The sequence below is a fragment of the Athene noctua genome, chromosome 1 (assembly GCF_965140245.1).
Source record: "Athene noctua chromosome 1, bAthNoc1.hap1.1, whole genome shotgun sequence".
Taxonomy (NCBI): Eukaryota; Metazoa; Chordata; class Aves; order Strigiformes; family Strigidae; genus Athene; species Athene noctua.
This window is the reverse complement of record NC_134037.1, coordinates 231,429,302-231,443,940: the sequence shown is the minus strand read 5'-3', so window position 1 is coordinate 231,443,940 and position 14,639 is coordinate 231,429,302. Positions and strand designations below refer to the sequence as shown.

Genomic DNA, 14,639 nt, shown 5'->3' with positions numbered 1-14,639 from the left:
AGAAAGAAGAAAACTTGCTCATGGTAACCCCCTTCTAATGATTTAGAATAAAATAAATTTTGTAGTCTGTTTATTTTCTGTTCTTTGTGAAAACAGTGTTGTAATGATACCTTTTTAACTTTGACCATCTGTGGGGTCTTCAGTCAAATTGCTACAGGCCTGAAAGCTGCACCTGATCGAGCCTTCTATCTATGTTCATTTTGGAAATACTTGCTTTTACCATCCACAAATTTGACTAGTTCTAGCCTAGCCCCCTTGAATGAAAGATGAGAACATTACCACATTTTGGTTGAAGGAACAGGGCTGTTGGTCAATCTACATGAATTTTTAACGCTATAATGTTATTTTTCTTCTTGTTGCTTTATTTTTATTAATTTAGGATCATACAAAATCAGAGTTAGATGCATGGAAGATTGTTCGTGTTAGTGAAGATTTTCGAGTGATTGCATTGGGCCTGCCAGTACCTAAATACTCTGGTAACCCTTTGGATCCACCCCTTCGCTCTCGATTTCAAGCTAGAGATGTTTATCATCTGCCCTTTAAGGTAAGAAGCAGAAGAGCTGGATTATCTGTACTGTGTAGAGGTAATATTTTGATGTTATGTTTTACTTACCTCTGAAAAGAATCCTTGAGTAATAAATGTATCTTAAAGGGTATTGTTCATACTGGGGGCTAATAAATTCCTGAAAAGCAGTCTTAGAGTTGCCAAGCAATGCTGCAGCAGAAAAATAACTTCCGTAAAACAGTATAACCCTAAAAGAAAGATTTGATGATTATTTTTTTTTTAAATAAAATTAATTTTGTATCAAGAAGCAAGTAGACTCCTCATGTCTGAATTAGAGGGAAAAATAGAAAATGCCTCATAGATCATGAGCTGTGACCCACAGTATGATCTCAAAATTAATTTACTCTGTGATTTTATGTTCTATTTTCAGGACCATCTTCAGCTATTATATTCAATTGGATCAAACATTTCCACAGAGAGGTAATTTTTCATAATTAAAAAAAAAAAAAATGGAATGAATGAAGAAAAGCGATGTCCTTTCAGGATTCCTTGCTATTTTTGTATCTTCTATCACTTCATAGAGACCAGAACTGAAGATTTTTTAATATGTGTGGGTGTATGCTCGCACAGCTTTTCATATACAGCCTTCATATAATGAATCCTTAATGCTTTAGAACTTCAATCACACCTTGCTTATTTGCACTCAGAAATAGTTTCAGCATCTTATACGGTATTTAACATTTTAGGCTTTAGTATTTTAAATATAGATAGCATGTATAAAACTCTGTAATTACTTTTTCTTATGCAGAATTTCTCAGCTCCTGTCTTTTGCTACAACTCTCTGCTCTCAAGAATCTTCTACATTGGGACTTCCAGATTTTCCTTTAGACAGCTTATCGGCTGCAGTTCAGATTTTGGTATGTGCATACACATGTGCTGTGAAACTGTATGGGCTTAAAATTTCTCAAAATTAGATCTGGATTGTTCGTGTTGTTAGAAAGCCATTAACATGAACATTTGAAAAATAAACCTGAAAAGACTAAGAATGGTTTGAGGGAGAAAAGCCCCAGTCAGATATCTCTGGATAATACTTTAACCAAGTATGTAGCATAATACTGAAGGACAAAGTATGGCATAACACAAGATTTGTGATGTGATTAAATGTATCTTAGTGCTCAAAACAATGAGTTTTATTCTGCTAAATCATTTTAGCTGGCTTCAGGGCTATCTGTAGTTTACCTGATGGCACTGAGGTAGTCAGTCAGTGGAGAGAATTAAAAATCACAGCCTAGAAGTGCTGATTTAATGGTATACATCTAAATCAAATAGATTGCATTACAAAGACACTTATTACTCCCCATTGACACTTAAAAGGACCCAAACCAACTATTCAAATGTGGGTATAGGAGACAGGTAAGTTGTATGAGATGAAGCCTACATTAGGTCTTTGGGTTGGCTGGTGGATTTAGAATAAACATAGACATAGAGGGTTACTTGCAGGTTGTGCACACTTGAAGATGCAATACTTCCTGACAGCTGCAGTCTATAGGGAAATATAACTGTACACTTGCCGAGTTCACAGTTGCAGATCTGTCAGATCAGGACTAAAGCTGTGGAAGTCTTTCTGCTTTCCCTGACAGATTTTTGTCCCTTGGACTTTATAATTACATGGGAAAAAGTCAAAGGAAACCAGAAGGTGCCTCCTGAAGGAAGTCAGGGAGATGAGGTCTGTATAAAGAGAGAGAGGAGTTGGTACCCTTTTGCATGCAGGCAGATGAGGTCAACCCAGGAGGGTCAAATACCAGGACAGCTTCTCAAACCCACTCTCCCAGGTGCAGGTGTCTGTAGAAAGGACTCTTAGGATAATTCTTTGTTGTGTCTCCTGTGCAATCATTTTATGTATGGTACTTAGCAGTGACAGATTACTTCTACATATTTTTATTGAATTATATACATTAAAACATACCAATTACTTGTGTTGCTGTGATGCTCAGTGCCATTAGTTGTGCTGGATACTTACAGACATCATTTTTTTCTGAATTAGTGGTACTACATCAGATGTTAAGAAGTGATTAAAATTCAAGTTCAGAGAAATGAAACAGTATTTGGAGGGCTTTAAGGAAGAAATACATGTTGGATTTTAAAATAAATTGCAACTTTTTATTCTTTGAGCCCTGTAGTGAAAAATTATTTTTAAATGAATGCCAGATGGCTTTCAGAGTAATGGAGAGAAAATGAGCCCTAAGCTATTATCTAAGCTATGGAATGAAGGAAGCATTTTATTTTACATTACAGAATGTGAAGTGTTATCATTGTGTGACAGTGTCTTTTTTAGGTAGACAAGAACTGTTTCTTTTAGAATTAGTTTTAATCACTAGGTTTTCTAAGCTGACTGTTCTGAGTGATTCTAGCTACAGCATTTTTCCTTCGCATTCTGGGTCACAGCCATCCTCTACTTCTAGCTTGGTTGATTTAACCGTTTAAAAGCATGGAGGGGAATGCATTGTAATAACTAGTTCCTTATCTTCTATCATGGATTTACAGAGTCCCAAAATGTATTTCTTAGGCTGAAAACTCCTGCCTGCTGTAAGGGAGAATTTTTTGTAGGATGCTGTTATGAAGAGACTAATTTCAAACATGCCATTGGAATTATTATTAATTTGAGATAATATGGACAAATCATATGTCTTTACATATAGACAGAGGGCTTTTAAAATGAAATAAAGGGCTCCCTGATCCTTTAAGCCGTACATTTACTACAGTGCTTTAAATGGTTTATTTTTGCTGATCTTTTCTTAATCTGGAACATTATAAATAGTATTACTGATTATAAGTATGAATTGAATTATGCATTTCATAAAATATGCATCTCCTAATTTTATTTCTAAGCAACTCTTCTTTCAGTTGGATGCCTATGTAAATCCAAGTGTATAACTGAAAATTGCTTGATTTTATTTTAATTATGTTACTTTTTACTTCCTTTGAAGGCTTAAAAACGTAGTGCCAGTCCACTGATGGTTTTTCACTAGTTTTACACACAAGTAGTCCTTAAAAATTTGCAAGTCTTTTTTAAAAACAATCAAGCATTGCTTTAGGGTTTTGAAACACTTTTTTCCACTATGAAAGGCTTTACACATATGTTTCTTCAGTATTCATAAAGGCACTTCCATTTCTTTCTCTATTACACCAGCAATAGAATTGACTCTGTCTAGTTCAGGCAGCAACTGACGAAAGAGTACTTAAAACTAACAAGGAGATAATTAAAAAAAAAAAGTTGTTTTCGACTTTGTGTAGAAAGTGCAAGCATACTTAGTAACTAATTTCAGAACAAAACAGCCTTGATCAAACTGTTCAGAAATTTCTAGGAATTGATTTGTTAAGTAGAATCTGTACAGTGTAATAGAATAAAAATTAAATACTAGTAATTGGTGTGAATGATCATGTTTTTAATGTAGATTTCCCGTCATATTGATTCTTTTCTAGTAGTACTATGAAACTGTATGAATTCCTGTGGTGGGATTTGTCTCTCCTAACCTTAGATGTCTTTAGGCATCTGAGCCAGTCACTAGTTTCCATTTATGCACAGGAAAGAAAGTAATTTTTAGGACATAGTTCTTCTAATCTATTTTAGACATTTATGTTATAATGAATTGCACCTGAGAAATGCCTGTTTTAACATCTAATTAAATACTGCATTTGTATATTGCCCTTATAGTTTGAAGTTCAGCGCTATATAGGATTTTCAGGTTAATAGATGATGCTAGAATGAGCAAATAAGCTTTTTAATGCATATTTTTTAATTTGAATTAGGATTCCTTTCCTATGATGTCAGTCCAGCATGTTATTGATCGGCTTTACCCCTACAATGTTTTCCTTGGAAAGGAAGGCAGGACTGCAGTCGAAGGTGTGTTAAAAGTAAGTACTGCACATATATATTGTAAAACCAGGGAGCTATGGGTTATGACAGTAGTTCCCCTGACTAATGTTACTTTGCTACTTCTGTAAAAAAAAAGAAATCTTAAGTAAACTAACCAGCTACATTATTGCTGATGCTAAAGCAGTATTTTAAAAACCCCAAACTTCATAAGGTAGTAGAATTCATTATAGTAAAAGGTGAAACCGCTATGGTCTGTAGATTGTTTCGAGCTCCATTCAAGACTACAGAAAAACTTTTCTTATATAAGTGGTTCATTAACTTGAAAGTAGCTACCTCTATGGTTTAGGTGGTCAAATGCTTTAAAAATACCTCTGGCACTTGACTTTTTAGAGGAGATACTAAAATGACAATAGAGACCACATGCACAAAATACACTCAGTATAGTATGATTATAGGTTATTAGTCTCTGGTTTTGGTTTGTGTTAGCCTTTTGTTGCTTGTTGTTGATCTGTTTTGTTGTTTTGTCTATGCTTAATAATAATTTATAAAGCCTATAATTATGCTTGGTTATTACATTTATCCTTTTAAAACTTCATCACGGTGCCAGCTTTCTTTCATCTTTGAATATGTTGTAGGAGTTACATATGTTGTTGAAGATTAGTGTTTGCAACCTAGGGCATCTTAAACAAATCTTTCAGTCCTGAAAATTAGAAGTTATTTGTACGTGCATATTTATAAAAAAACAACTTTGTAGCTAGTGAATTTTTGTTTTTCTTAAAACCAAGCCTACATGTCAGGGAAATGTTTGTAGCCCGTTGCTGCAGACATTTCCCATTCATGGCCTTTTTGCATTGGAGCTCAGTCCTGTATTCCCTGTTCAACTGGGCTGGTTGTCTTCCTGTGTATTGTGTTGGATAGTCCTTCCATTTGAAGGAAGTTGTCCTGAATAACCTGCTAGCTTTCATGAACCTTCAAAGCTACCTCCTGTGGGGTCCTACCTACCACTTCTCTGAATAAGCCAGTCTGGCCTGGAATCTAGAATCTGTAGTTGATGTTACTTGCCTTCATCGCTCCCCCTCAGGATTTTGAACTCCGTTATTTCATGGTTGCTACAGCCAATGCTGACACTGATTGCCACATCTACAACCACTTGCTCCTTGTTTGTGAGTAGCAGGAGCTGTCTGTGCATCACCCCTGCCTAGCCAGTGTAGTGCCTGTGTTGGGATGTTATTCCGGGCAGCGTCAGAAATCTAGATTGATTGTGTCACACTGTGTTGCCCTTCCACCACACGTGTGGGTGATTGAAGTTGTCCATAAAACCATTGTCTGGGTGGAAATACAGACTCGTATCTGTTAACAGAGCAGTAACAGCCACTTCTGTTGTTAATATGCCTTTATTTTAAATCCTTCGTGTCATTTTGTTTCTGCTATTGGTTATGGATGGTAAATGTCTTTACATTTAGTTTCCTCTGTTTTGCACTTCTTTTATTTAATTTTATGTCTTGTGCATGCTTTTGCTTCCTCTGTAAGACAGGTTGATTTGACTGGTAAAATCTTCTTTCTCAATGATCATCTGTTTTTAAATACCTCCTTTTCATTTATATTTTTCTGTGTTAATTTTCTTTTTTTTTTTTTGATACTCTTCCTCATCACTACTTATATGAACTTGTCTCATTATGTCAAGAAGTACATATAATCTTTGGAATTGTATTCTGTTTGCACACAACAAATCTTTTTAAGCAATAAACCTTGAGAAATACAGAAAATAACTTGTTTGTACTGAAAAACTTCTGTTTATAATGACATTATAGTAATAGCAGTGCCAGAACTGTATTAAATATGGATAAGAAATTATTTTTTTCAGATTCCGTAAGAAATGTGAGAGAGAGGAGTCTAGCAGAAGCAAGGTGATTCTTACTCTGCCTTCCTGCCGGTTTCCAAAGAGTTTCCAGCTAATATTTGCCACTGAATACTTCTGTCAGTGTAACAGAATACAGTTAGGAAATACTAATCTTAACTGGGAGGTATTGAGAGTTGAAAAAATAAATACTTGAAGTTTATTTGCAGTTGATGGGTTAGTTTGTGGGAATTGGATCACTTCTTAACATCAGCTAACATTTAAAGAAAATGAAAACAAAGTCCATATAATAAAAACTAGAGTTTAGGCATCAGACTTGGAGACAGATACGGGGAAGTAGTAAATCTAGTTGATAACATTTCTTAATTTCAGGATGTCTTCCCTTCCAGTCAGCTGTCAGAGCTGAGAAGTGAGGTAGCCAGCAGTTAGGCTAAACAGCTAGTTTTGGCAGCTGTTTAGACCCTGTGCATATTCTCTTTGAGATCATATTCTTCAGGCACTGTCTTCCCAAACATGTTCAACTTGGGTAAATCTTTTCCTTATGTGCCTCCTTCCTCACTGAGACTCCACCAAGACCTAGGTATTATTATAATCCTTATTCTCCATATGAAATACTGACTTACACCCTCTCTGGGAATGAAAGTAGTTTGTTATGGTGTTACTCTTGGATGTGTAGATGCTTTGAACTGCAAATATCTTGTTGAGCAGATCTAGATAGAGTTAAAGCCTCTTAGGCTTAACTCTTTCTATCAACCAACTTTTTCATTTGATACAAATGGGATTCCTTGCGTCAAACTAGTTAGCATCGATAAAAATACATATGGATTGCACATTAATCTGGCGTCAGCAGTGATCTGGTGAGCTGTTTATCATACAGAACATTTGTACAAGGGCTACAGTTTGCAGTACTCACTAGTTCATCAGCTTGCAACAGACAGTACATAAGTAACAAAATAAACTTGAGAATGATGTGCCTTTATGTACCATTATTTGAGGTTTCTGCACTTTGGTAACTATCAATTTCTGTTCTGATTCTTAAAGAAGATCCTAAATTTAGAATATCTTGAAAAGGAAAATATGAGTTAGTTTGAATTCTGGCCTTTAAAATTATTCTGTACCTATGTGAAATACTGTCATGACAAATTTTTTGACTGACAAATGAACATTTGAAATATGATTGCAAAAATTAAGTAAAAATTTATTTAGGCTTTTTCTCTTGAAGATTTAGATACAGAGAAATGACTGCTTTCCAGAAAAACAGCTTCCAGTTTAACATTCCCAAACAATAAGCTTAAGCACATACGATATCTCCCACCACACTGAAGTTTTCTTTCCTGTATCCTATCAATAGGCATTTATAAAACTGGCCATCTTCATTTAGGATGAGTTTGGTGTCTCATAAGAGACTTCAACTGTTCTATACTTATTAATTGTTCCATAAGCTTTTAGGATTTTATTTCAGATTCTTAATTCTCACGTGATTTTTGTGTGCTGTTTTTTTTCTTAGTGTTGGAAACATGCATTTTTTTAATCTTCTAATCAAGAGAATCTCCCCATCAGATTTTAGAAACAACATATAGGTCAGATTTGTCTTAATAAATGAGCAAGTCCCTTTCAGCCTACTATCCAAGTGTTTAACTTTGCTCTAAGACCCTTCTAATAGAATTTTTTTCATTCTTTTCATGCCTTGATTAATTATGTGTTTAGTGTCTTGATCTTATATCAAATAAAAGCTTGTTTGTTCCCTTTGACTTATTTTTGCATAATTTAAATCTCCCCTTGAAAACTGTTTCCCTGCCTCACAGTAGGGAATCTTCAGGCTACATAGGCACTCTCTCATAGAGAGCGGGCTAGTAGTTCAGAAAACTGAAATCTTCTGTCTTGTCTAGACAACTCTCTTCACTTCTAAGATATTTCTGTTGCAAATTTTGGTCTAAGAAAAAATTTGTTTCTCTTTTATTCCCCCCAGAGTAATCTATAATCTTTGGGGGTTTGCATTAATGAATGCTCTTAGTGCCAATGCATACATTGTACTGGAATTTGTCCTTCAGACTTCCTCTGTCTATTTATCTATCTGTCTATCTATCTATCTATCTATCTATCTATCTATCTATCTATCTATCCTGTCTTGCACTTGCAGTTCGTATTTTGCTTCTTGTGAAAACAGTTCAGCCCTCTTGTTCCTTGAAGATTCTCTTTCCTTCCCATGCAGAGAATCTTCAAGAAAAATCAGTTGTCTTTGCAAGCCTCTTCTGGATAGCTTAGCTGTCTTGCGGGTTCAGCATAGGGGTTATCTGCAAATACGCCTCATTTAAGCTCTCTGTTCCTTTGACCAGCTGGGTCACCAGTGTATTCTTTGCAGTTTATATGCTGAGACATTACTGATTATTAGATACTTTGAAGTGGTCAGAATTCCTCTTCTTCCTTTTTTCTGATTTTTACAGTTTGCCTTTTCTCACATGCTTCTAGGCATGCAGAATATGGCCTGATGATTACGGACTGCCAAACCACTTCCCTTGTTTTTGGTGGCTAGTCTTTTCTTTTTTCTCTTATGTCTGAGGCAATGATGCTGCCCACTTCTGGCTCACTAAGTATGTCCCAAATTTTCTGATACTGAATGTGCTCAATAGTTGTCCTTCCCAAGCCACAAATATTTTTCCTTTGTAGCTATCAACTTCTGGCTCAGGCAGAAGCATGCTGAATGTGTTGCGCTTTCATTTCATGCCACTCTCTGATTACATATCTAGCGATCATAACTCTAAATGAAGAACTGTGTCAGAGAGATCTGTTTACTCTGAAAGCCACAGTTTTGTTTGTTGCTTCTGTTCAGGTATAAGTGTGGCAACTTGTTTAATTACTGCATTACATATTGTTTAATTACTACAGTTCAGCAGCATCTCCATGATTATATGTGATGAATTAAAATTGTACAAATTCAGTTAGATGAATTCAGGTTACATAAATTCAGTAACAATCTGCAAAGAGGTAGATAGTCCTCTTTCACTGTCCTAATTTTGGGTCTAAAAGGCTAGCAGCAGAACTCTCAACAACATCTCAGGAAAAAAAAAACCAAACCCACAAAAAACCCAAACCAAAAAATACCTTAAAAGTTTTAGACTCCCAAGACCTTTGTGTACGAGGTCTGCTGCTGCTATCTCCAAATCTTCCTTGTTTGATACAGAGGCTGCTGGTGCAGATAATCTTGTTGCTTGCTCACAGTTACTTTCTTTGTTGGTATCTGATTAACGGATTTTAGTGTATAAGCAGGTTTGCAATTCTGTGTATGAGCAGCTTTGGCCCTATCCAAAATGCAATTAACTTAGTAAGAACATTACAATTTATTAATGAACATAAGAGTGAGAACATCTGTAGCTAATTTCACAGAATCATAGTTGGAGCTTTTCTCAGAATCATCGTCTGAGATACTACTCAGTAGGCATTCCTGTCCTCTCTTGTTCTTTGAACGTCTAATGGTATCTGAAGTGGGCTCAGCTGTTACAATAATGTAATTTGGTGCAGCCCTTTACTAAAGCACATTTGTCTTAAATTCATGTTTAAACATGAAATTTTTGTAGGCTCTTGTTCCAGAATGGGAATTTACAAAGAGATGATGAGCCAAAGCATTTGTATGAATCCATCTGAGTTTTCTTTCTAAACTTTAGTAGGTGGTGCTGTGAATCCTGGTAGTAATAAAACTGCAGGCCTTTTAAGAATTATTTTACATTAGTCACTTCTGTTTGAAAAAAATCTTTTTTTCTAAAAAATCTAAGGAGTTGGATAATACGCCTTTTTCTCTTGTTTACTCAGCTTTCCCACTGTTGAATAAAATAGCTCTGTGACTTCATTAATTTCAATTAGTGGCTTTTTTGTGCATAAACCCCCCCTGATACGACTTTCCCTTCCCCAGCAAAATAGACTTTTTACAGGATTTTTTAAAATGGTTTTCATACTTTCTATATACAGCATAAAATAGAGAATATAATGCTCAAAAGAGGATTGGGAAGACAAATGTCCTGGTTTTTGTCTTTGATGTACCCAGAACACGCTGAAGGCTTAATTTGTACAGGTTGTCCTCAATTTTCATTGTATGATAAGGCTGTGGAGCTAAGTAAACATAATGTTTGATGGTTGTTTTTATTGGTAGCCAGATGTTGAAATCTGCAATTGGTTATAATGACCTGCAGAGATAGGTGCTCTATTATTACACATGCTAAAGGCTATCATCTGTTTCTCTTATTAGTTTGGTCTGTCAGGCTAAGACTTGGCAAAGTCACCAAATGACATTTTCACTTACATCTTCTACTACAATCAGAATAAGTACATAGCATACAATCTTTTTGCTTTGGTTTTAAATGTAAAATTTATAGGCCATCCAGAATGTGGACAGAGTTGAAGTTGAAGTAAAGTAAAAGGACTTAGGACTTCACAAGCAATTAATCTTGAATATACTTCTGGCCTTGTTTTCAGAAGAAACATTTTTAAAAAACAGAAATCTGTATTGAATAATTAATTTCCCCCACCCCCTAATTCTACAGCGTTTTGAGCTTCGAGATTCAGAAAGCCACTTGCTTCCTAGAAGGATTACAAAAGTAGAAAGTGTACATGGAAACAAACTGTTCAAGGCTGATGTAACTGTCCAGATTGGTGAAAAAGAAGTAACATTCCAGGTATGAATTTATATATTCATCAAATTATATATGTTTTTAGATATCATTAACTTGTTTTCATCTCATCAAGAATTTGACATTTACACTTGATACTAAAACACATTTGCACTCAATATTTTTTGGTAGAGTATCACATGATATTTATTAGAAAAGCATTTAGATACCAGAATATTAGATTATGGATACACAAGATTTTCTTTCTTCATAAACTCATACTTTCCTACATATGATTCATTTAAGTTTCTTGTGTTAAAAGAAATGCTAAAGAATGGATGAAAGAAAAGCCTCTAAATTTCATATTTTTTTATTGGATTAGAATAACAGAGAGTACTTAGGATGCTCTTGGTGCTGCTTTCCCTTTTTCTTTTAATAAAAACAATAGTCTGTCTTTGTCTACACTTCAAATAAAATCTAATGAGTGCTTGGTAATGTTCCGACACAGGATGTTGGGAAAATGGAACAAAAGTAATCACATCAAATATTATTAGTTTGAGTTTCTTCCAGTGAAGTTTATGACCTGCTAGGTGGTGAAATAAGGTCTTATTCAGGAAACAGATGCTGATTTGAGAATTTGAAGTTAATGCTGAATTTGGAGAGTCTGTAAAGAAGGTGAATTAGTGGGAGTCAAAGAGAGTTCATATTAACATTGGTGAGGAATATCCTCATAGAGTTTGTACCATGACAAAGTGAAAAGGGGAACAATGACAAATGGGAATCTGTCAGAAAAAGCTGAGTCTATAGGAACCTAATTCAACTCTTCTTTGAGGTGAAGATTTTTGCTTTTGTTTGACCTGAAGGTGATACCTTCTGAAAACAGGTCTGAAGAATGTCTCTGCGAGAACAGGAGGGCATAATGAGTTTGCAGATGAAACTGCAAAGACTCCCAGACTAGAAGAGGAAGTGCTTTAACGTGGGGAATGATTGAAACTTTCCAAAGTTCTGGTTAAAGTAGCTCCTTCATATTTTCACAATACAAATAGCTCTTCCGTGTTTCTCTGATGAGCAATAAATATTGGTGATCTTTATATTTTTGTCTTTAGCACGAACAGCCTCAAGTTCTTTGCGTAGCCCAATGCTGTAACTGAATTGGTTGACATTTTGTTAATTTCTTTTTCACAAAGAGTGAGCAAAGGAGGTGTGAAGGAGGTTGTCTATTAGAAGTTATATGACTGAATGTTTTTTAAAAAGATTTAAGTTCAGAAATATTTAAGTTTGATGGATGACAATCATCAGCAAAATATTAGAATAGTTTTGGAGAAACGTAACCCAGTCCACACAAAGCCTAGAGTTATCACAGTATAGCTTATTTGGCATTTTGATTTTTTTTTTTTTTTCCCTTACAGGTTCCAGCTGGGACTGGGCTGTTAAAAAAGCATCGTCAATCAGATACTTTCATAAAGACTTCCAGCCATAATCAGCTGTTGGCAGAAATGATGCAATCCCATATGGTTAAAGATATGTGTTTAATTGGAGGAAAAGTAAGAATTGAAATTTCTTTTCTCCCTCCTTCCCCATGTTTCTTAGAACATAATCTAGTTCTTATTTTTTAACTTTTTAGGGCTGTGGCAAAACAGTTATTGCTAAGGAGTTTGCTGATACACTAGGATACAGCATAGAACCTATCATGCTGTACCAGGTAAGTAAACTATCTGCTGATGGTTGTGCTTTAAATATGATCTAAAATATAATGCACAGACATCGATTCTTTGTGTATATTCTCTGTCTCAGTTATTTTAAAAGCTGCAGCTGAGTATCAATGTAGCTGTAGCTTTTAAAATCACTGATAATCTCCAATATAAGTTTAAAAATAAAAGATAGCGAAGTTTTCAAATATAGCAAAGTTTTCTGATCATTGTAGAGCATTTTTTATTCTGTTAGAATGCTTATCTAAAATCTCTTCTTGTTGCAGGTCTAAACAGAGAGGGTACTGTGCAGCAATATAGATAGTACAATGTTATTGCATATAAACTAGCCCTGATACTGTTTTCCTTTGATTTTATTGACTTCATTGTAAATGTGAAAGAGAGGTAATCTACATAAAATGTGAGTAGGATCTTTCAACACAGTGGTCTTTCTTCTAGCCACAGAGAACTGACAACTCATTCTGTGATTTGGCGTTACTGAATGTCATAGAGAAAACTTTGTCTTTTGTGTCTTCTCCTTTTTGGATTTCTTTTTTGAAGTATGTTTCCTGCCTTTGGCTCAGAGTGGTGACCACTTGTAATTCATGCATGTTGAATGCCTCTGGAAGATCTTTATTGTTCCCCCCTTTTTTTTTTTTTGCCATATGCTATTTAATATTATAATGAAATTCTTCATTATCAACACTATTTTTTTATTGTTATGGAAGACAGTTTCTTTATTGTATTGAGAATACATAATGGGTTTTATGTTTCTGGAGAATTTTTTTAGTTACTGCTCATATTCCATAGGCTTAATCTTTCTTCTGGTTTTTTGATGTGTTTCTTCTGTCAAGATCACCTAATATCCTCTTGCATGTTTATTTTTTCTGATGTCTAACGCAGAATTTTATAAATCAATATTATAAATTCTGTGACTTTTCTTTTTTACATTTCTCTTTAGTCTGATGATTACCAGCTGTGGTGGGACTGTGTTGCAGCAGAGATTAGAAGATAAGGTTCCATGTTGAAAAATGTTGCATCCTAGAAATATGAGGGCTACTGTTTTATATACATATGACATTCAATGAATAAACTTCATTATTCATAGGTGCTAGAACAAACAGACAGTAACCTTCCACTCTTAGCCTAATTGTTGCTAATTTATTTACGTTGTGTCTTAGCACAGATGTGGTTTTAAAGATAAATCTGGGGAGAAGCATGCATTAACACTGTGTGAGACACACATAGACAGTTGACACAGTTGCCTTAAAATGGCAGCCATGGGGTAAAATGACCGGAAGGAAGAAGTGGAGAAGTGGTAAGCATTTCCATGGGCTTTGAAGGTGGTGACAAGGAGTTTGTTGTAGCTGCATTTTTCATGAGTTGGAAGAAGCAATTTATGGTTATTGAAAAAGTAAGGGCAGAGTGGATGTTTTTACTGAGTAAAATGTAATTTTGTATTTAAAAATACTAACAAAGAAGTAGCAGTACTTGGTTCCAGAAAGACTGGACATGCATGCAGAATAATAAGGGAGTGAAGGTTTTGGAGCTGTCAATTGTCTTGGACTATGGTAAGTGTGTCACAGTGGGGCTGCTGTGCATTTAGGGCTTTTCCCTTTGATTTCATCTGGATAGTTCTTCAGGCTTTCTCATGGCACTGGAATTTTTTTGTAAACCCCAAGCTCTGTAATGCTTAACAGTGATCTCCTACAGCCAGTGGTCACTCACTACATGTCTGGAAAGAATTGTCAGTCTTAGATCTTGATACACTGTAACTTCATGACATAAAGTGAAAAATTAGAAGATTAAAAAGTAGAATTAATTAATTTGCTAGCTTTTCACAGTGGAGATCACAGATTTTCTCCATAACCTTGAGGAATGAAAACACTGTCAAATAAAATATGAAGTCCTTGACCTTGTGAGTCAAAATATACCAAATATCACAGGATTTACAGATGTAAGTGATAATTGGCAATGCTGCAGGAGAACATTAGCATCAGATTTAATGCAACATATTGATCTCTTTCTTCCATCCCTTTGCTTTAAATTTTTGTCAGGCAACATGGAGACCTCCAAAGGAAGAAGTGGCAGTGGCAGCTGATTTGGAAGT

General features: G+C 35.2%; 1 protein-coding gene across 1 annotated transcript in view; it reads left to right on the top strand.

The window, feature by feature from the left end:
• Window positions 1-14,639, top strand: part of VWA8 (von Willebrand factor A domain containing 8) — a 194,469-nt gene that overhangs the window by 40,757 nt on the left and 139,073 nt on the right. Inside the window, exons 6-12 of the mRNA XM_074912506.1 lie at window positions 380-544; window positions 936-985; window positions 1,314-1,422; window positions 4,316-4,420; window positions 10,776-10,907; window positions 12,251-12,385; window positions 12,466-12,543. Coding sequence (XP_074768607.1) covers window positions 380-544; window positions 936-985; window positions 1,314-1,422; window positions 4,316-4,420; window positions 10,776-10,907; window positions 12,251-12,385; window positions 12,466-12,543 — 774 coding nt within the window. The remainder of the gene's footprint in view (window positions 1-379; window positions 545-935; window positions 986-1,313; window positions 1,423-4,315; window positions 4,421-10,775; window positions 10,908-12,250; window positions 12,386-12,465; window positions 12,544-14,639) is intronic.